Source organism: Phyllostomus discolor, chromosome 7 (genome assembly GCF_004126475.2).
Source record: "Phyllostomus discolor isolate MPI-MPIP mPhyDis1 chromosome 7, mPhyDis1.pri.v3, whole genome shotgun sequence".
NCBI lineage: Eukaryota > Metazoa > Chordata > Mammalia > Chiroptera > Phyllostomidae > Phyllostomus > Phyllostomus discolor.
The window spans coordinates 8,069,694-8,092,219 of record NC_040909.2 but is presented as its reverse complement, the minus strand read 5'-3'; the positions used below and the strand labels follow the sequence as shown (position 1 = coordinate 8,092,219).

The 22,526-nt window shown below is 53.3% G+C and overlaps 1 protein-coding gene across 2 annotated transcripts in view; it reads left to right on the top strand.

Moving 5' to 3' along the window:
- The window catches only part of ABHD5 (abhydrolase domain containing 5, lysophosphatidic acid acyltransferase), a 29,224-nt gene extending 13,492 nt beyond the window's left edge, over positions 1-15,732 (top strand). Inside the window, exons 3-8 of one of the 2 annotated variants that reach the window (XM_036030454.1) lie at positions 2,959-3,331; positions 9,061-9,215; positions 11,228-11,339; positions 13,772-13,958; positions 14,370-14,420; positions 14,674-15,732. In XM_036030454.1, coding sequence (XP_035886347.1) covers positions 2,959-3,331; positions 9,061-9,215; positions 11,228-11,339; positions 13,772-13,958; positions 14,370-14,420; positions 14,674-14,763 — 968 coding nt within the window. In that variant the 3' untranslated portion in view covers positions 14,764-15,732. The remainder of the gene's footprint in view (positions 1-2,958; positions 3,332-9,060; positions 9,216-11,227; positions 11,340-13,771; positions 13,959-14,369; positions 14,421-14,673) is intronic. The other variant, XM_028518386.2, reaches the window with a different exon arrangement.
- Positions 15,733-22,526: the final 6,794 nt, after the last annotated feature.

The following is a 22,526-nucleotide window of genomic DNA, read 5'->3' as shown; positions in this document are numbered from 1 at the left end:
GGGCACATACTTGGGTTGCAGGTCCGATCATCCCTGTTTGGGGTGCATACGGGAGGCAGCCACTCTGTTTTTCTCTCACATGGATGTTTCTCTCTGCCCCCCACCCCCACTTTCTCTCTCTCTAAAATCAATAAACATGTCCTCAGGTGAGAATTAATAAATCTATACGTAAATTTATTATTTTAAAATAATATAATAAACCCATTATATATTAAAATAAATAACATTTTCTTTTTTTTTAAGATTTATTTATATATTTTTAGAGAGGGAAGGAAGGGAGAAAGAGAGAGAGAGAGAGACATCAATGTGCAGTTGCTGGGGGCCGTGGCCTGCAACCCAGGCATGTGCCCTGACTGGGAATCAAACCTGCAATGCTTTGGTTCGCAGCCCTTGCTCAATCCACTGAGCTACGCCAGCCAGGGCTAGCATATTTTCTAAAAACAACTGCTTTCCAAACAGAAATGTAGTAAGGAGTTTACATGTTTACAAATATCTTTATTGTCTGGCTTAATAATATAAAGCATCTGGATTCTCCCACGTGCTTCTGCATCGAGACCGCATTCACATCTTTTGTGATCTCTGGAAAACTCTACTATATACCCATCAAAGAATAAGAGTGAAAAGGTAAATAAAGTCTCAGCATTGTTATGAAAATAGTTTTGACCTCACACATCTCCTGAAGGGTCTCAGAGGTTCCCCAGAGGCCCCTAGACTGCACTTGAGAACAGGCTGGGAGCCATCCAGGGCAGGCGGCCTGTGGAGTGGGACGAATCCTGGACTGAGCCAGGCGGCCCGGTCCAGGCCCAGGTCTGCAGTTGGGTAGTTACGGGATGGTGGGGAAGTCGCTTTCCTCGGCCTCCTGATTTTCACCTGTGCCACAAGGGGTGGGACCACCCTTACAATTGCTTCCAGTTTTGGGATTCTGGGGTTCTCCAATCCTCATGTGTAAGGGTGTGGAAACCTATTCGTTTGTTTGTGTCTGGAGGACACTTTGTGAAATTTGCCCACACCCGCACCATCAGGGTGTGCCCAGGTGTCCATGGGTACGCTTCAAAGTAGTAGCGTTTGGGGTGCAGTGCTGTTCTCTGATTCGATCAGGGGCGTGGATTAGGCAGTGCAGTTCACATGCGTGGTTATTGTGTGTTATGTGCCAGTGTTTGTGTATGCTTTTCACCCTCTCTACCCAAATGCATTTTCTTGTTTGTGCCTTCGAGTGACTCGGGAGTAAGAAGGGACGGGCAGTCATCTTACAAGGATTTTGAGCGTGAAAGTAAATTTCTGCTCTGTGCGCTTGGGTCATCTTGTCCTCTACAAAGCTGGGAAAGTTGTCATTGTGGTTTACCAAAGTGAAAAAAAGTTCTTACAAGCTGCCGACCTCACGTGGCAGGGGCATGCCCCCCCACCCCCCATGCCCCATGCCTTCAGTCCCGTGGAGTCCAGCCCTGACTCTGTGTTCATGGCCTACGTTACACCCGGGGTGGAGTGCCTGGCGGTCACGGCGGCTGATAACCTGCCTCTGGTCGAGGTGCCGAAAGGGTACGAGCATGGTGGGAAACCAGGAGGGTTCCCCGACGTGCTGCTGACGGAAAGGGAAAGGGAGACGTGGTCGGGCCGGCACCAGTCCCCTGAGTCCGTGGCTGCGTGTGTCTTTGTTCACGTGTGCCGTGTCCCGTTGACTAGCGCTGTCATGTGTGGCCCCAATACTTGACCCAGTGACACACTAAACGCAGTGTTCTTGAGCTCCCTGGTATTTTTTTTTTCCTCATTAAAGGTGCAAAAACAAAACAGAAGTTCCTGTCAGGAGATAAGAAAGGGTACTGATGCTCGGTTCATGCATTTAACGAAGAGGGTTGCGCATAGGAGCGAGAATCGGCCGCTGGTCCAACATCAGACATTAAAGCGAGTGACCGGTGGTGGTCGTGGGAGTGTGCAGACACCTGTGCTCGCAGCGCTCACGCGGTGTGCTTTGGCACCGTCATGCTGCGTCACCTCCTGTTGTAAGCTGGTGGCATTTCCTTCCTCTAGGGGCCTTCCTTCCTTGGGGGTGGGGGACTCTGTTAATACTCTGAATGAATGCCGCGTTTCCACCGTGTGGGTACGAATCCTGGGATGATTTCCTTAACGAAGGGCAGAAACTCCTGGTCCTGCTCCAGTGTTTGTTCACTGCAGATGAGTGTAACAGACAGGGGTACCTCTAAAGCGTGTAGCTGTCCAGCTGATAATACAAATGAATTTCAAACTCGTTCCATCTTTAGTCTATGTTGGGGGAGACCTAAAGCATTTGCTCCTACAGCACCGAAGGCAAGTGAGAGTTTGCATCTCCAAAATGATGACGATTCGCACTTTCTAGAGAGCCTGTTGGACTTGAACTCACACTGTGGCACCTGAGGCTGAAGGATTCCTACCACAACTTGTCGCCTTTTTTCTACTAGCCTCTGAAATGACTTAAGATTTCAATCATGTGTTTAATGAAGCTAATGTTAATCCTTCCCTCAATTTATGGTGTACTTCCTAGGGGAAAAATGTTTCTTCCGAGTCTGAATTTTAGTCTTCACTGCCTAGTCTTCAAGTGTTAGACAGATTCAAGGTGGCTTTCTTTTGTTACTGTCTGCAAAGATAGAGACCTCCAGACAATGGACTCCGTGAACTGGAGCTTCTCTCGGGCTCTAGAGGTGCAGCGCTCTCTTTTGGCAGATGTGGCAAGAAGTCCGGAGAGCTGGCACGCTCACCGGCAGGTCCCGACCCACGGGGCTGTGAGCTTCGTCCGAGACAGACCGTCCCGCTTGGGTGTAAAATGTGTTGGTTAGGGGCCACTTGCTCCAGTGAAATGTGTCCTTTACTCAGGGACGACACAATAAAGGCTAGGATCATAGGAATGGGCATATTAATTTCTGATTGCTCTGAAAATACTCCCCTTCTCAGGGGTTAATCAGCATTTCTCTTCTTTGTTTTTATTAGGTGTCCCCTGCACATACAAAAAGGAACCTGTTCATATATCTAATGGAAATAAAATATGGACACTGACACTTGCTCACAGTGTTTCAAATAAGACTCCACTGGTCCTCCTCCATGGTTTTGGAGGAGGGCTTGGACTCTGGGCACTGAATTTTGGAGACCTTTGCACCAATAGACCCGTCTATGCCTTTGACCTGCTGGGCTTTGGAAGAAGCAGTAGGCCCGTGTTTGACAGCGACGCGGAAGAGGCGGAGAACCAGTTTGTGGACTCCATTGAAGAGTGGCGGTGTGCCCTAGGACTGGACAAAATGATCTTGCTTGGACACAACCTTGGTGGCTTCTTGGCTGCTGCTTACTCCCTGAAGTACCCGTCAAGGTAGGTGACGGTGGCCACAGAGAGGCACCCCAGTGCCGGTCTCTACTCCCTATCCCTGGTGGTTGCTGGCAGCTGGGCCTTCCCAGACCGATTCTGCTAGCGGACCTGTAGACCAAAATAGTCACGGCCGACGGCCAGCTTAGTGGCTGAAATGATGATGTCAGATTTTCCCGTTACACGTGTTGTGTATTTATTTATAGAAGGCTGGAGAAGGGACTTTCTGCGTGCTAAACTTAGAACGTGTACAGTTGAAGCCCCAGGTGAACATTGTCGGGTGTTCCTTATGGTCATCGGACCTGCGGGCTCGCCAGGTGTTCCCCAGCCTTTTCCGGGTAGCAGCCTGCGCCGGAAGCCAGAAGATTAGACCCGGGAAGACCTGGGGCGGTCTTTCGGCCGGGAGCAAAGCCACCTAGCGTCCAAGTTCCCTCTAAACTTCTGGAAATACTCCTGCCTGGTACGTCTTACAGGCGTTTGAGCATACTGTGCCCTGGCCTTTATTGATACAGAATCGTTTGTATAGTCATTGAATTAATGAATGTTTTGTTCAGAATCCCTGTGGCATCTTCTCCTTTCTTGACCTGATTTTCTTACGCTGCTTCCTGTTATTTACTGTCACTTCTTTGACGGGAGGTCCCATCAGAGTGCTGCAGAAAAATGGAAGGAAAACTCATTCTTATCTGTTCATCTCTTGGAAAGAAACAAAAAAAGATTTAGCGTTTTCGTGTTGCCAGTGTGTGCTCCCATTGGACTAGTTTTTAAATCCAGGATTGCAACCAGCTGCGACCTTCGGATGACGGCCATTTTTCAGAGTGCAGTTGTGCACCTGCGAGGCGGCCCACCGTGTCACCCCAGGTGTGCGCTGACCCAGAACCCGCCGCGTGGAGCAGCGGGCTCGTGTGCCTGACGTTGCCTTCCTCTGCAGCGGGCGGCTTCCTTCCCCCGATGCTCCTGTCCCGGCTTCAGCAGTCGCACCCGCCTTTCGTGAAGAGTCCGTAGCCCCGTGTGTGCCAGGCAGTAGTGGTTTTGTCCACTGACAGCCCTGCTCTTCCAGCAGAAATCCAGATTTTCTTCTGGGGGGCTGTTTGGGATTGCTGCTTTCCCCGAGTCCCACTCTTGGTGATAGACGTTTGTCACCGAGTGTTTGTGGTGAAAGGAAGGGAAGGGGGCGGATCCTGTTCTGGTGCAAGACAACAGGGCTGTCTGCGGGGGTTGGGCTTCCTTGTTTCATAACAGATGTTCGTTGTGTCTGTCTCGGGGTGTCCGTCCCTCAGAGATGTGACGTGGGTATCCCTAAGTCTCAGGGTCCTGGCCCTCATGGCTGCCTGCCAGTTAGGTTAGTTGGGGAGATTCTCACTTGCAGCTGTGAGATGTTTAAAGAAATAAGAGGTTTCATTGATTCAGAAGGGAACAGGCACTCTAAAATCACCTATAAAAGACAATTGCAATGTATTTTGAGTGACGTGGTCGGCAGAACAAGGGTCTAAACCAAGGCCAGTGGTCCCTGCCTTGGACTGACGACGTTTATAGGAAATGATCTCTGAACGTTTGTGCCTGACTCTAGAAATGAAACCGAAGTGCTGAAGCTCAAGTGTGAGGACCAGGGACCACCAAACAGTGGCAAAAGATGCCTATGAGAATGCTCGAAATAACTAGCTTGTTCACACGGGCCAGTTGCTACCAAAGATCGAGTGGGACTCGACAGAGAAGATGTTGGATCCTCAAGCCTGTATGCTTAGCTGCATGACTTAAATTATTAAATACAAGTTAATTCAAAACAATGAGATTCTCTGGCTTTTCGGATGTCCCAAGTCATGAATGAGGTTGGGGGAGGAACCCTGTGCTTGGCACATTTGGGGGGCCCAGTGTTCAGTGAATGAAACAAGGAGGCCGCTAGGCTGGTGTAGCTCTGATGCCCCCGCCTGCCCGAGCACACTGGAGCCCGAGCCTGTGAGTGCCTCGGGTTGTGAAGTCCGAACCCGGGGACAGCAGGTCACCGACGGCCGCCTCTCGTCTGGCTCAGCGGAGCACTCCCAGCCACCGCTGGTTTCACGCCGCCTGATTCAGGTCAGCTTTCGCTCACATACACTCGATTTCAAGTTTTCACCATGCTTTCTTTTATCTCTTACCAGTGTCAGCTAAGCAAGCGTGGGACTATCTACTCTGAATGTCTCTTACCCAACATTCAGGTATTTGTTATAGAGAAAAGGACACTAAGGAGCTTTCATTGACTTAGAAGGTGTTTAGCAAAGAGATCCGCCCCGAGGTACGGCAGACCGGGTTCGAGCAGGGCCTCACTCCTCCACTGGAAGGTTCTGGACCATCGCAACCCCGACCTTGCCTGGCTCTGCCTGCTGACTCTGCAGAGTGGGCTGCACCCCCCCTCCGCCTTCGCTGGGAAGAGGGGCTGTTCTCCTTGACCCGAAGGTGGAGGCGCAGTGGTTGGCTTGTGGGTCTCTGGACCTGCGCCTCTCCCCGACCCCCGCCAGCGGCTGGGGGGCCCTGGGAAATACCTGGGTGTCACTCCTCGTTTGGGCACCGGCCAGGGATCGATCTGGTTCTCTCTCGTTCCTTTCCCTCTTTCGTAAGTAGGTTCTGCAAGCTCCCTTGAACATGTTGGTTCTGCGTCTGAATGTTCTTGTTATATCTGGTTGGTGGCTGAACTGAAAACTGGCAGAAGTTGGGTCAAACGCCCTCGTTAGCCCTGAGACCCCGAGGCGCCAGCGCGCCAGAGCTCGTGTGCGTCCACCCCATGGCCCCTTGCGTCGAAGTCTGCCGACCGTCCTCCAGCTCGGGCCCTTCTCTGACCGCTGACCTGGAGAGGAATGCCGCGTGTTTTGAAACTGGTGGGCCGTGCCCTCGGTCCTGCTCTGCCGGCTCCTTGTTTTCCTGCTCTGATGCAGCCTCTGATCCCCGACAGAGAGGTCTGGCCGGCTGGCTCGCTCACAGTGTCTGGGTAGACCCGCTCCTTACCCTCGGCATGGACTGGCAATCCCCTCGTGCTCTCAGCCGTGGGGTGAAGGAGGGGAGGGCCTGGGTTACTATACTAATCCCGATTTACATTAAATCAGATTAACTCCTATCACATGAGATCATCTTTTCATTAGAAAAGGAGGCCAGGAGGTAGCCTGGGAACCTGCTCTGCTGCGAGGTTATAATAACCTGTGAGGCAAGACGTGTGGCCGGGCTGCGGTCCCCGGGGAAGGAGAGGTCAGTCACTGCCCACGTGCTTCCAGCCGCTGTCTTGTCTGCACAACACCCCGCCCCCCACCATCAACTCTTCTCTGGTAGTCTTCCTGTTTTTGCTACTGTGTAACTACATAACATGGACTTGATATTTATTATTTGAGAGCTCTGTACAGTCTGTCTCATTTAAAAACCTTATAAGCAAAAATAAGGAACAATTGAGACAGTGTTGCAGAACTGTTAAAAAGTAGCTTTCAAACTTTTGGACTCCGACCCTCAGTAAGAATTGTGTGTGCGAGTGTGTCTGAAACAAAGTTTTGTGGAATGTTAACTCATACTTGTTATATATTTCTCTATTCCACATTATGTAATTGTATTAAAAAGCAATCCGACTGTCTCTGACTCTGTAAATGGATTTTACTACCCATTAGTGAGTAATGACCTACAAGATTAGTATAAGAAATTACAGAGTTCTAATGTCATCCGGGCACCAGAAAAATCCGGACTGGACTAACTCCTGTGCTTTCTGTTTTATTATACTTCATAAAGTTTGTGCATTCTTACAGACAAGGATGAAAGGAAATGTGGAAAGAGCACTCCCGATGTTTACTGATCATCTGCCATGTGCTAAGCGCCATTGTAGGCTGATGACACAGGAGTAAACAATTATTTTAACACTTCAGTCTCTCAATAAAAAAGGTCCCGTACTCTAGTGTATATACTTGGCATAATCACTGAAGCTGGCATTTTTACCTAGGGGCGATGGTTCACAGACCCGTGTTAAATAAGAAGCCAAAACTAGGGCAGAAACAAAATATCACTTAACTAGACTTTCCCTCTCTCAGAATTTCCTCTTTCTCCCCTTCTTGGGCTTGCAGGTCAGTGAGAGCCTAGAGCAGACCAGGCAAGGTCCCGGAACAAATTTATAATGAAAATGTGGTCGTCTTTTAGGGTAGAGTACGTCCTAGTGGAGTTAATTTTCCTCTGTAAGAGGTAGGTCAGTGGTAGATAACCCTGTTTCCTAACATGAGCCTTTGCAGCTCTCAGCCAGGTGGCTGTGCATAAATTCCGCTCATGCCTCGGCCATGCCTCCGCCTCCCCGTTCCGCTGAGCTCCGCGGGGGCCGCACCAGAGGGACCTCAGGGGAGTCCAGGTGTCAGAGAGGGTCTCTGCCATTCAGGCAAACACACTTCCTTCCGTCCTCCTTCCACGCACTATTAGAACGTAACAGTCTCCTAAGACTCCAGTGAAGGCACGCCGCGTCTGGGAATCTCACGCAACGCACGCTTCCACGCAGTTTCTTAGAGACGGCCCACAGATCCCGACGCTCCGAGACCCAGAGGACAGTGTCGGGGCCGGCCCGGAGTTCGTCGGAGAAAGGGGCGCTTTGCCTCTGCTGACATCCTCCTGTCGTGTTGCCCAGCCTGCCCTTGGGGGGAGAGCCATTTGCCCACCCTGTCCTTGGTGGTGATGGGGAGAGCCTTCTGCCCAGTGGCTTGTCGGCTTCTGGGAGTGAGCTGGGGTCAGGAAATACAGGGTTCAGTCCTAGTTCTGCACGAACTCGCTTTGTGTCCAGGAGCCGGTCGCGTTGCACGTCTCAGCGTCCTCCCCGTCGGAGAGGTGCAAGGCTGGCTGGCTTCTCCCAGGGCGCCGGGCCCTCTGGGCCCCGGGTCTGTGCTCCGGGGCTCCCTGTTGGAGACAGTGCAGTCAAAAGGGAGACTCACTACCAGGTCACCTGTGCCGGCAGTAAAGCATTTTATCATCGCCGTCTGTACCCCTGTTCTGTTTCTGGTTCCTCCTGCTTCAGTCGTGGCTTAGGAGAGGGACTTCGGAATCACTGTCAGTCCACTGGGGGGTTTTGCTGGCATCTGTCGGCTGCTCTAACAGTTCCCAGTTGACAGTTGTCGGGAGCAAGGAGGACCCTCCTGCTGTGCCAGGAGCTGCGTGATGTAAGTGCCGGGAGGCAGCCCCGTGCAGGGAGGTGCTGCAGGCGGTGCTGGTCACGTTCCCGTTGCCCACGCTGCAGTCCGGCACTGGGGGTGTCTCTCCAGCCCGTGTTGTTGGATTATCCTTCTGTTCGTGAAAAGATCGGTTAAAGTTCTTTCGAGCCCACTTCAAGTCCTGACGCCTTTTAAATTGTTAGAGTGACTGGTTCATCGGGGATGACTCATCGGTGTCCGAAGCTGGTTTATCAGTGCGGCACTGACTGACCTTCAGGCGTTTCCGCAGGGTCAGCCCCAAAATAGGTGCCGCCGATGGGTTTTTCTGAGTGGTCCCTGCCAGAGAGCAGCTGAACAGCGGCAGGTGCTGCTTCTCAGGGATAGCCCGTGATTATCACGGACACTTGGATGTCCACCGCTCACATCCTACCAGACCTCGGAAGTCTCCCTGCAGTAAGGACATGACGTGACCTGCTCCGCTGCTGGTCTTGTCTTTCGTGGGAGGGTTTTGGGAAGCGGTTCGTTCCGTCTTTGTACGTCATGTTAGTTCTGGACAGGCCCGGGTGGACTTGCCAGGTGAACCTGAACCGGCTCTCTCTCCAACAGGGTCAACCATCTCATTTTAGTGGAGCCGTGGGGTTTCCCTGAGCGGCCGGACCTTGCGGATCAAGACAGACCAATTCCAGTGTGGATCCGAGCCCTGGGAGCAGCGCTGACCCCCTTCAACCCCCTGGCGGGCCTCCGGATCGCAGGGCCCTTCGGTGAGTGCCGAGGTCTGTCCCCGAGGAAAGCCGAGTGTCTGTGGGTTGGCAGGAGAGGAGTGTTCACTGGTCGCCGCTGTTGGCTGAGAACAAACAAAACGCTGAACCTCATGTTTTCTCCTCCGCTGAGGAGTACCGGTGTGTGCACGGAGATGAAGGACACCAGACCCCTCTTCTCAACGAGGAGGCGTCTTTATAGAGTCGGCCTTACAGTCGTTAGCAGGGCCGAGCAGGTGGGAAGTGCTGAGGCTGAGGGAGTCCGCCCCGGGCCTGGGAGAAGCGCTCGGGGACCTGCGGGAGAGCCTGCGGGAGCCGGGAGAGCGTCTGCGGGCCGATGGTGCCCAGCTGCACGTCACAGAGCCTCACTCAACGGACCGGGGGGTCCTAGGCACCCTCACACTCAGGGATGCCTTTCTCACCCCATAATGTCAGAGTGTTAGGAAGATAAAGCCATCCCTTTCTGCAAAGATCCTGGGGACTCCTGGTTTGCATTCCTGGTCCTATTGTAAGTTCATTTGACTCGCACACAGCTCCTTTGCTTCTGTCTCCAAGCCAGGGGAGTTCCCTTCCCCCGTTGTCTCAGAGCGTGATGGTCTGGGCCTCCGCCTCGCCCTCTTATAACTTGTATCAGTTACAGGTGCTTTTAGCAGCAAGTAACTAAACACCGAAGTGGTTTAAACCAGAAGACTTTTTATTACTTTCTTAACGGGCAATCTGGAGGCAGGTGGTTTTGGTATCTGTCCTGGCAGCCAGCTTGTTGATGTCAGGGCATGGCCTGCAGCTGCGATGTCCTCACGCTGTCCTCTCGGATGTGAGTGCTCCCGTCGGGGCAGAAAGTCTTCCTTGGAAGGTCCAATCCCAACAGGCCTCTCCTGCGTCTCTGCCCGCCTCCAGTTCTTTTACCCAGCAAAAACCCCCAAATTTCTGTGACCCATCCATCATGATTTACTCCCTGGCTGGAGGGAGGGGCCTGCTTTCCTGGGCACGTTGCCGCCTAATGGACACACAAGAGTCAGGCTCTGTGAGCAAGAAGAGAGGAGAGGCTCGGGGTGGGCGAGGGTGTGGAATGAGGGCTGCATAGGGGCTGTGGGCTCTGCTCACCCTCTGCCCAGGCCGGGCTCTGCTCGCCCTCTGCCTTGGGGGTGGGGAGAGCTGCAGGACCACAGGCGCGGGCCGAAGAGGGCACAGGGGCTGAGCTGGGACCACACTGCACCCTGCGGTGCTCTCAGAGAGCCTGCCCTCCTGCCCCAACCTCCCCTCCCCCAGCAGAGCCGGGCCCTCCTCTGAAGCACTGAGGAGTCTGTGCCGCAGGTGGGCTCGTCTCCATCACACTCACACGAGTAGCCGTTACGGAAAAAACAAAACAGGAAGAGAAATTAGGAGAGGACGGAGGGGCAAGGGTGCCTCCCCGCACTGCCCGCACGTGGTGGCGGGGGGTGAGGGGTATGGGCTGTCAGCTGCATCATGAGAATTCTCACAGCGGTGCACACTTCCTCCGGAAACAGGAAAGGAGGCCACCGAAGACGTAAGATCGTGTTAGAGTGACAGGCAGTGACCGCAGGACGGGGAACGGGCTGGGCCCTGGGCCCCGGAGAGGAGAGCAGTGCCGGGGGGACGGCCCTGCTGTTCACCCTCTTTCCTCTGGGGGCCTCGCTCCTGCTCCCCCGCTGGCCGTCGGAGCCGCCGGGGTGGCCTGGACAGGGGCTTTTGCCATGTTTAACAGAATTTATTCTCCTACAAAAACAAGTCTTCGAAAACTGACACGTGTCTTTGAACTAAAGCACATCCCCCAGTCAGTGTGAGACGCCCCAGGCTCCCCTCCCGGAGCCCGAGGAGAGAGGCGCCGGACGTGGGCCCCTTCGCCCCTGAAGTGTGTTGAGCACGCGGGCTGTGTGCTCATCAGAACTCCCACTGTGTAAGCAGACCCTGGAGCCTCCTGCAGCAGCCGGTCTGTCAGCCGGATGTGATGTGCACACACAGACACCTTAAAGCACCCCTTCCCCGTTACGCAGGCTTGAGCCTGGTGCAGCGCCTGAGGCCCGACTTCAAGCGGAAGTACGCCTCCATGTTCGAAGACGACACCGTGACGGAGTACATCTACCACTGCAACGTGCAGTCTCCCAGGTGAGGGCCGGCGGCCGCGCTCCCGCCTCAGGCTTGCTTGTGCGAGAAGGAAGCTCGTGTGACGGTTGCAGCTCTGCTCACTAAGTAGCTCTTCGTGTCTGCAGTGGGTGAGGCGTGAGTGAGGGTGGGTGGAAGAGGGATTCTGCCTGCGTTTTGACAGTATTTAGGGGAGAGCGAGCACAATAGCCAGAAGGAGCAAGAGGGCCAAACAATATTGTATCGTATTTTATTTTTTTAAATATGACTTGAAAAAAATATGGGTACAGGGTGCAGGGAACCAGTGGGAAAAGAAGCCGGAAGCTGGTGGGGAGCTGGGGGGGGCGGAAGGACAGGAGCCCGGGGGTGCCGGGAGTGTGCAGGGAGAGCTCCAGCGCGGGCCTCCTGGTGCACCAGGGTCATCGGGGAGCCCGTCAGACGTGTGGTTCCTGAGCCCGGTGTCTGAGAGTCTGACTTCGCGGGCCTGGCTGCATCCGTAACAGATGCCTCGGCTGATTCTAGCGTGCGTGGGCCGTGGCCCACACTCGACCACAGACACGCGGCGCCTCATCCTTCCTAAGACCTAAGACTGAGGCTTGGGCACAGAGACGGCCTCCCTCCCTCTCCCCTCCCTCGCCGGTGGCAGAGAGCGTGTGCCCCTGCGTTGTCGTTCCAGAGCGAGGCCATGGGAGCTGCTCAGTGGTAGCTGTAGCCTCAGTCCTTTTAATAAAGGAGGGTGGATAGGAGGGGGCGGGGTCCTCCCGGGAGTGTTGGAGGGCTCGGAGGCCAGCCGGTCTGGCGAGTCAGGTCTGCACTCGGTAGTGACTCGTTCCAGCAGTTGTCAGTGATCTGTCCCCGTGTGTTCTCCTGCGTGGTCTTAGAGGGGTGTCATCAGTCACTTACTCACAGTTCGTGATTCCTTGTGCCTGTGTGGCCCTTCCTGTGGTGGAACTGGAATTCTTTATCATGGGCAGTCCAGAAAGAAGTGTGCCTCGTGCCGTAAGGGAAGCAGAAATGACAGCAAAATGGATTTATCCCGGGAGTTGGCCAAGTGTTGACGGTCACTCAGCCAGGCATGACTGTGAGTGAAAGCACAGGAAGGGCTCAAGAGAACAAAGTGTCACAGTCACAGGCCCTAGAGGGCATCCCCTGACAGCCGGGTGTCACAGTCACAGGCCCTAGAGGGTGGCCCCTCACAGCCGGGGGCCACAGTCACAGGCCCTAGAGGGCATCCCCTGACAGCCGGGTGTCACAGTCACAGGCCCTAGAGGGTGGTCCCTGACAGCCGGGGGCCACAGTCACAGGCCCTAGAGGGTGGCCCCTGACAGCCGGGTGTCACAGTCACAGGCCCTAGAGGGTGGTCCCTGACAGCCGGGGGCCACAGTCACAGGCCCTAGAGGGTGGCCCCTCACAGCCAGGGGCCACAGTCACAGGCCCTAGAGGGCATCCCCTGACACCAGGGGGCCACAGTCACAGGCCCTAGAGGGCGGCCCCTGCCACCCGGGGGCCACAGTCACAGGCCCTAGAGGGTGGCCCCTGACAGCCGGGTATCACAGTCACAGGCCCTAGAGGGCAGCCCCTGACAGCCGGGGGCCACAGAAGCAGCCCAGGTGTTGGTCAGGTGGCAGAGGCAGGAGCAGAGGGGCGTCCAGCCCCGAGCCTGGACTGCAGGTTTCTCCGGGAACGGCGGCGCGAGGCAGGGCACACAGTGCGGGACTGGCCAGTCGAATAATCTCCGTGGGCTCAGAGGCACACACGGGTGGTCCCCAGTTGCCTGGCCCCAGTCCTGGGGTGACTGAGGCAGGAGGATGTTGCCCCCTGGAATGATTGGACCAACGGAAGAGGCGGGGCTGGGTTGGTTCATTTGCATATTGAGGCATGTTCCCTCCAGCCCCTTGCAGTCTCGGAGAACCAGGAGATAGGTCTCTCTCCAGCCAGAAAGGGTTTAAGATGTGAAATGTCATAATATGAAGAAAACTAAAAATAAAAACAGTACACAAAGAGTACTTAATTTGAACTTCTCACCTTGGTATAAGCTCTGCCACTGCATGCAGGAAGCTGGCTCCTTGGACCTGTGGAGAAGCGCTCTTCCTCCCACGTTTGAGATGCGCCCGAGTGGACAAGCAGCCTCACTGCCACTATAGGAGTGTCACCGTGCAGTGACAGGGAGCTAGGGTTGCAGGTTTTGATTAAGAAGGTGATGACTTTTTAAACATTAACTAGAGTCTGAACATCCCTGTTCAGCTGACAAAGCACCTCTCTTCCGTGCGGCGTGCACAGTGTGTGTCTCCTCTGGGGCTGGTTCCTTGCGGCCTGTAGGAAGTCGTTCTCACCTAAGCCCGGGTTTTTCTTCAGGGGGGCAGCAGCTTATTACTAAGAGTCTGTTTTGACAGAGGCGGGCGTGCGATGCTCGTTCCCCCCGAGTCACCCGTGTGGTTTTCTCCTCTCCCCCAAAGCGGTGAGACGGCGTTCAGAAACATGACTATTCCCTACGGGTGGGCCAAACGGCCCATGCTGCAGCGGATCGGCAAGCTGGACCCCGACATTCCGGTCTCCGTGATCTTCGGGGCCCGCTCCTGCATAGACGGCAACTCCGGCACCAGCATCCAGTCGCTGCGGCCGCACTCCTACGTGAAGACCATCGTGAGTGCGCGGCCTATTTGGGTTTCCGTCGTGGGTGCGGTCTGTCTGTGGCGTTCGCCTTCAGGGACCTTTCACAGCTGAGCTCTGCACTGCGGCCCCGGTGGGGGACCGGGTGCCCCTTGTCATGGGGGTCGGGCGGGACCCACACAGACCTGCGCGTCCAGACAGCGAACTGCCACTCTCAGGGGCCTGGCCTGGCCCTGGAGCCCCGGCGCTGCCGAGGTGGGAGAGGCCGGAAGAGGGACCAGTGGGCCCAGAGGCTCCTCGGCCAGCCCCCGCCTCCCAGGGCAGCGTGTGCTCGCGGCTCAGCCTGCCTGCGGGCTCTGGCGTTAGTGGTCCGTGGGGCACGGTGTACTTGGTTGCATGTTAAAATGTTAGTGAAATTCTGGAGGTCTTTCTCTTTATTTTCAGAATCTTTATTTGATGGAAATGTCCAGGGCGGGGCAAAGTACCTTTACAGTTGTAAGTGCACGAAACACAGAGTTGATTCTTGTGCTGGTATTTACTCATCATTGTGTTATTTTCCACATGAACAACTGTAAACCTACTTTTGTCCCACCCTGTGTTAAGCCAGTCGCCACAGAAAGTTTTGCTGCTTTTTTTTAATGCCTTACTTACATACAGTCGTTCTCGCTTTCACCGCTGAGCGTCTCTGCTCGTGTCGCCGTCTCAGTGGGCGCTTGTGCTCACGGCCCTCTGCCTGCTCCCTCCCCAGGCCATCCTCGGCGCGGGGCACTACGTGTACGCAGACCAGCCGGAGGAGTTCAACCACAAGGTGAAGGAGATCTGCGACAGCGTGGACTGAGCGCCCGGCGGCAGCGGCGGCGTGGGGAGGCCTGCCGACGGCCGCCCCGGCCCCTCGGCCCCTCGGCAGCGGCTCGGTCCCCGTGAGGAGCGAGGGGGCCGCGGAGCCCGGCGGTCCTCTGGGCTGTACTTTGCACACGTGTTCTCTCGAAGCTGCCTGCACACTCACAGTCAGTGCCTTCTACAGGAAAGCCTTTCCTTTCTCCTACACAAAGCCAAATGTACAAGCGTCTCCGAATCTCACAGAGCTTTAATAAAAGTTGTTTGTCCCTCTGCTGTACTGAAAAATGGTAGTTTTTCAACTGAAATGTTTTCATTTCTACCCAACTTTGCCATGTCAAGTACTTTTTATATTTCAGTCTGTGTTGCCTTATTTTAAAAACTGATTTCCGAGTCTGTATTTTATGCATTGTAAAGGTGCACTTTATTTTCTCTGTCCGCTTACATTTACCATGTCTAGTAAGTTATGTAGTGCATCAAAATTCAATGTGTTTTTATGTAAAAAAAACGTGTCACCTTTCTAGAACACTTTACTTTTGAAATGGAGTATTGAGACAGCACTTTGGTTAAAAAAATAGGAATTAATCACTAGCATTAACTTTCCTGATTTTCCTCTGTTCTCCATCTAAATGCAAAGCCGCGGTCAGCATTTTAAATGTGAGCCATTCTGACACAGCAGCACAGTCTCACCCCTGGGACCCTTCCCCGTGGGACCCCGGTCTGCACCTCCAGCCGGGCACAGCACCGTCGCGTCGTGGTCCGGGCACCGGAAGGCCTCACCCGAGCCCGCCCTCCTTCCTCACACCGGTGAGCCCCGGTGAGCCCGGGCGCAGCCGCTGGAGCGGCCCTCCTCCCTGAGGGGAGAGGAGGCGGTCACCGCCACCTCCCAGGAAGCCGAGGCACACGTCTTCACGAACCTCTAACTGTCGCAGATGGGTGCTAACCGGAGTACATTTTTACCACTGAAATATAAAAGCAGGGGGTGCAGCCGGGTCTCACGGCTCCAGAGATGAACTAGCTCTTAGGGTTTTTTGTTGGTTTTTTTTTTTTTTAAGCCTTTTGTGTTGATTAAGTAATTTATATGCTTGAAGTTACAATAAAGTTCTATAAAGTTGATTGAACTGTTTAACAGTGACTACCACCAAACATAGTACTTTTTTTTTTTTTTTTTTTTTTTTGCTGTTTTAACATGGGGAAAACCTCTTTGAAACTGTGAAGGAGCTCCATGGGGTGGCTGACTGCTGAGAAGACGACCCCCCCCCCCGAGAAAGAACAGCGAATGGGACCGGCCCCGGCAGGGCGTCCTCGACGTCTGTTTTGCTCGTGTTGCTTGTCTAGGAGAAGGGTGGTTATGTAAATAAAAACTGTAACTCAGAGCAAACAGTGGTTTCATGGTTTTTCTGTTGCATTTTTCAGCGGTCGGTCAGGACCTCTCTGGTGGTTAGGAGAAGCGAGGTGGCACCACTGTTGATTAACCACCGAAAAGGCCGAATGTTCTGTTTACAGCATTGTCTCCCCTGCAAAGAGCGAGCAGTCCAGGTCCCCCTTCCTGCTGTCCAGGGGGCGCCTGCACAGGGACCTGGGTCCCAGCCCTGGGCGGGGGTGTGTTTCTGGGTTCACTTCGTACCTGGGGTTTCTGGCCACAAATATGCCAGGTGATGCAGGGAAAAGGTGTACCCAGGTGTCCAGTGGAACTCATTCTCCTACTGACTTGGCTTTATTTGAAAAGCGCTGCCATGCCCTGGCTGGTGTAGCTCAGGGGAGTGAGTGCCAGCCTGCGAACTAGATTCGGTAAAATGAGAATTATTTTTTTCTGTATAAAGGGTTTGGGAAAAATAAACAACAATTGCCTGAAGAATTCTGGAAAAGACCAGGGTGGGGGGTGCCCCCTGTAGATATTGTGACATGCCGTAAACAGTACTGAGAAAGTTCAGAAGTTTAGGATACAATGGAGGAAGCACCTTACCAATAGAGAAAAGCTTAAAAAATGGTGTTAAGATATACGTGGCTAACTACATGGAAGAAAATAAAACCAATCCATTTCTCACACCGTACACAAGAGTAAATAACATCTGAGTGGATCAGAGACCCAGTTATAAAAATGCAGCCTTCCGCGTAACTAGAAGAAAGCAGGTGAATCCCTTTGTAATCTGAGAGGGGGGAAAACTTCCCTATGACATGAAGAGACGTGAACAAATGATACAATTGCTTCTGTTAGTTTAAATGCAATGTAAAGATTAGTTATATGACGCAGACCCCGGCTCGTGGGGTCCGAGACATTGTGGATGGGGAGAGACGTTCACACGGACCACCGAGTCCTGTGGGGGAAAAGGGCGGGCCACTTTGCCCTCCAGAGGAGCCAAAAGCCACGGCCTCCGCCGTGACTGGCCTTTGTTTCTTTTTTTGGTCACAGTACAGGATGGTCCTCATTTACTGTGCACCGTTAGGTGGTTACCTTTTGCAGAAAACAAAGGAGCCAATGCCACTAATCACATCACAGGAGAGGGATATTTGTAAATGAAAAAAGTGGTTGAACAGGTTACACTCCACACTGGGGAGGTTTAGCATGGATTTTAGGAAGTTACAGTAAGCACTTGCTGTCTCAATTCAGGGTGAGGGAGTTTTAGCAAAAGCAAGACTCAAAGCGGCCTAGGCACATCGCATGCCTGATTCCCTACGGGAGAACCCACCCATGGGCGTGGGTCCTGTGCATCTCTGAGTGGGAGCTGGGCCCACGCCACGCAGAATGGTCTACAGTTACACCAATAACGAACAAATCACCTCCCTTGGGCGTGGGGGCAGGGAGCTGGACAGGGACGGCCACTTATAGCTCTGTCTCCCCTTTCACACTTTGCTCTGGGGCCCTGCCCGTGTTTTCCCTTACGGAGAAAACAAACTCTTAAAGCTCAAACAAACCTACCTGCCTATCACGTTGGAGGTATGTGACTGACTGCAGGTAGAAGAATTAACTTCAGGTGACTTCAGAGCCCGGCGTTTTGTCTGACCCTTCCTAGCGGAATACAACCCGCAGGCCGGAAACTTGGAAGCTTAACTGCCCCCAGTAGTTTCCTTTCCAGCGACGATACTGGTGTTGCCGTGTGAACCTGTGTGTGCACGTGATAAAGCACACATCATGTCAGTGGAATTCAGGGCCAAGAGAACTGGTTAGCACCCAGGCTGTCCCCCTGGAAGGGGCAGGGGAAGGACCCCCGCGGCTGGACCATCCTGGGTCCAAAGCAAGGAAGCCGCCAGAGCAGGGCCGCGGGAACAGCACCCAGGTGCCGACCTGAAGGGACTCTGTCCACCAAAGATGAAACAGCCAGAGCCCCAGAGGGAACAGGGGACCGAAACATGAAATATGTAACAATCCCTGAGGTCGTAGTGATCGTTATACTCTCTCTCTCTCTCTCACACACACACACACACACACACCACCTTTGGAGGTGACTAGAGCACCAATCCATTATTTAGAAAACTACTGACTGGAACATTGAAACGTGTTCTGATGTCTGTGTGTCTGTCAGGTGAACCTGGTGAGGAAAGGTCTCACACAGGGATCATGGGCAGATGCCAGAGAAAGGAGAAGGTTGAGAAGTCACCCTTTTGTCCCTCCTGGGGAAATCGTGGACCTAGGCTGCTGAAAGCAGTAGGTGAGAAGTGGGTGAGGAATGGTTTCTGGCATGGCTCAGGTTGGGAACGCGGGAGCCCGGTGATGGAATCCGCATTCCCGGAGAAGGAGCAGTCCGAAGTTCCATGCCTCTGACTGTGTTACGCGAGCCAGACCCCAGCACCAGCTGTGACGACCCGTTGCCCCCACACCCCCAATGTGAACCTGAATCTAATCAAGACTCCATCGCCGATCAGTTTGTAAAGACGTGGGATATTGGGGGAACATGTTAACACCCCAAATCCAGAATGTGGGGAGTTCCACAGGACAAGTGATTCCGCTTCTTCCAGTGAAGGCGTAAAGATAGTGTTGGTGGGACTTGAGGATGGACGGGTTTAAAGGACTTATTTGGATCCTGATTTGAACAAAGTCAACTTAGGCACGGGCAGGAAAGAGAGAAAATGAGCAGAATGTTAGGCTGAAATTGAGTGACAGACACACAGGGGTTTATTATTTTATTTCCTCTACTTCTCTGTGTGCTTAGCAGCATCCATAATAGGAATTTAAAGATGAAAGAAACTGGGGAGAGATTGGGGACTGCCACTGTGGACAACTTTGGGGGATGGGTAGTAAAGAGGGAGCCGACGAGTGGGTACCAGCTGGAGGGGGAGCCTTACGAGGGACCCAGGGGATGGCTGGGGGAGGATGGTTGGGGCGATGTGTTAGCAAGGCTGAGGGCAAAGAGGAGCTCTCGGGCGCTGTGGGTGAGACTAGAAACAGGCATCACCCCTTTGACAAGTAACCTACAGTGCGTGGCGAAGTAAGGACTTCATACCGATTGGCACAGCGGCTTCCTTTCCAGTCCTCAGTCCCACAAACACATGCGCACCAACGTGCCAAGGCACCCACAAGAGGTTCATTGCAACACTGTACCATCAAGAGTCCGGAATCCAAAATGATTGCCTTCCAGTACATTCATACACTAGAATATTATGCAGCTCTAAAAATTAGGTAGGTATCAATATATATATATATATATGTGTGTGTGTGTATCAAATCATCACATTGTACACCTTAAATTTATTTATTTCAATAATATCTCAAAGTTAGAAAAAATGTAGATCTGTAAGTGGCAATATAGAAAACTTCTACAATGTCTTTATGGAAGAAGAACAATTCAGAATAGTATTTCATATACGGATACAAGGGGGGACCCCCAAAGAAACAGAATTTATTCACAGGAAATTGTGGATTTATTCTCTCATGTTTAAACTTCAGTCGACTTCAAAGTCCCCTCTGTCTGATGCAGCGCACCTACCGAGACATTTTTCCCACGGCTTAGAACGGTGTTTGAACTCATCGGTGTTGATGTCTTACAGTGCTTCTGCCGTCTTTTGTTTTACCTCTTCCACATCGGCAAAATGTTTCCCTGAGAGGACTTTTTTCATCCGGGGAAGCAAAATAAAGGTTCTTGGGGCAAGGTCAGGTGACTAGGGAGGGTGGGGCACGGGGGTCATGCCGTTTTTGGTCAAGAACTGCCGCACACTCAGCGCGGTGTGGGCAGGTGCGCTCACAAATCACCACCCATCATGAAATGGGCAAACGTGTGCAGCCTCTCACAACAGCGCCAGCTGGTGCACTGATCCGGATGGGTTCCTAGAACACTCACCTAGTGGGGCCGCCCTCCCGAAGATCATTCCGGTGTGTTCTGGGGGCCCCCCTCCTGCACACACACGTGTATAAATATATATAAACACAATAGTATGAGTCTCTGAAGTTACGTTAAGATACACACGTGCGCATATCGATAGACATTTGGGGGAAGATGAACATGTCCATGAGTTTGTTAAGTGTTTCACTGTGAAGAGGGACAATTCTGTTGCATATGCTTTTGTAAACTTTGGTTCCCTGGGCATTCGTTACATTTTCATGGAAACCGTATAAAATATAGGGGACATTTGGCGTTAATACAAACGCGGGAGGAAACTACCTGAAGGGGCTTCCCGGCTGCAGTGCTGCCCCGTGTGGGCGTGCGGGCCAGACTAGAGGACGGACGGCAGTGCAGATGCGGGAGGCGGTCCACCCCGGTCACCTCATTACCGGAGACTGTGCTTTACGGCTGTAACTGGCCAGTCTCTGCTCTCCAGAAAACAGAAACGCAGTCCTGACCGACACAAAACTGCCCTCTTCGCATGCGTCCTTTTGCTCACATCGTTGAAGCCGTCATGTGAATTAAAATTCACTGTATTTCTGTCTACCTACTAAGCTCTACCTCTATTTCTGTCTCTCCGCATCTTGGAGAGGGATGCATCGCTGTGTATCTCCTGCTATTTCCTCTAATAGCCCTCCTTAGGAACAGAATTCTTAATGCGACATTAAATTAGGTCTCGTTAAAATGTATTTGTTTTCTGGCCGTAGCCTCGCTTTCAGATCACGTAATGAGATTAGACCCAGATTTCAAACCAAAAATAAATATTTTTAGCGAGTAGTTTCCTAAATGAAAGGGTAAGAAATTTTATTCTGCCGTATACTGTAACCCTCTAAAAAATGTCCATGTCCTCCCTGAAGGCTTAGAAGGTTTCCGTGAAAGTGTTTGCTAATTGTGTGAACATTTGGAATAACCCAAGCCTGCTTTTTCCTTCCGAACCATCGCGTTCATTCTGAGAGCGGGGCCGCATGGCTGACAGGTGCGAAGACCAGGAGCTCCCACTCAGGTTGGCCACACGGTGCGCCTGAACGTGTGATGCAGACAGGTGAGAAAAGCTAGAGGGCTGGGCCATTTCCCCCTTGGTGGCAGGGAGGGAGGGGACTTACCAGTCACAGTGACCAGGGCGGGGGCAGAAGCGCGTTACAAACATCTCTGCTCTGTTTGTCACGCTCATTAAGAGCTGTTTCCCAGCTTGTAACCTAGGAATGTTCTTATAATTGCAAGTTCCGGCAACAGAAACAATTAAATGCTGAGGCCAAGGTGCCTGGCACAAAACGATGGGTATTTTGCATTTCTGTGCCAACCCGCTTGCTGATCCCTGCTGATCTGTGAAAACCCCAGCAGGCCTTGATCGTATTCAAGACTGGAGAATGCCGCCTTCCTTCCGCGGGGTGGAGGGGCGCCGCCGTGGCTAGGGCGAGGGGAGAGTCAGATGGCAGAGGAAGGCCTGGCGCAGACCGGCAGGAGCCGGCTGGCGGACGGCTGTCTGGTCTCCAGGCGGCCCTGTGCGATAGTGAACAGCTTTCAGGGACGGTCTCCTGGAGGGAGGCATCCCTTCTCTGCCTCCGAGCGACCTCTCAGCTTCGCGCGGCCAGCACCGAAGGCGAAGGCGCAGGCGGCTGGCACGTCCTCCTTGGCGGCCAGAGGCGGACGCCGCACCCCCAGGCGCACTCTGTTCCAGCAAAACGCGAGCACGAGCTGTGTTCGACGTCCACTCTCAGAGCAGCAGCAGGCTGCAAACTCAGTGTGCCCGAGTCTTCGAGACCGCCCGTCACAAACGCGGAGTGGAGGCGCTGCACCAAGGGATGGGTCCGGTGGAGCTGCGGACCAGCGTCGGGGCCTGGGAATCCCACACCCCCTCCCCCACCCGCCCCACACAGCTGAGGCAGGAGTGTCCCGGATTTGTTCGGTTCATCAGGCAGTCAGTTTGGATGGACTCAAGCAGCAAATGCTCTTTCTTGGTGGCAGCTGAAATCGCCATTTAGTATTTTATCCTTAGCTAGAGTCTGCCCCGTCCAGAGAGACGGTCAGAAAGTTGGGCAGAAATTGTAGCAGACCCGGAGGCTCCCCTCCCTGGCTCTCTCCTTTCCAGGAACTCTCCCTCACTGTGCGGAGGCTGCGCTTGCCCGGAACTCTGGCCTTGGGTTCCTAAAGCCAGCGAGACCGCTGGTCTTCCGCCAGAGTCCTGGTCCCCTGCCCACCGTGTGGCCTTCTCGCAGGCTGGGAGCTGGGAAAATGCCGCTCTCCTTCAAAGCCCCATGTCAATTCCTTGCCTGAGTCTGCTTGCTTTTGTTCAGTCTCCAGTGCCTTCCGGTTGTTGATTCTTCATACAACCTGCTTTATACTCACTCTCAGTGGGGTTCGTCTCCAGTGTGACCTTCCCCAGCTCTCCTGGGAGAGAAACTCCCTGGTTGGACATCAACATCAGTCTTTTCTGCTGTTTTTTTGG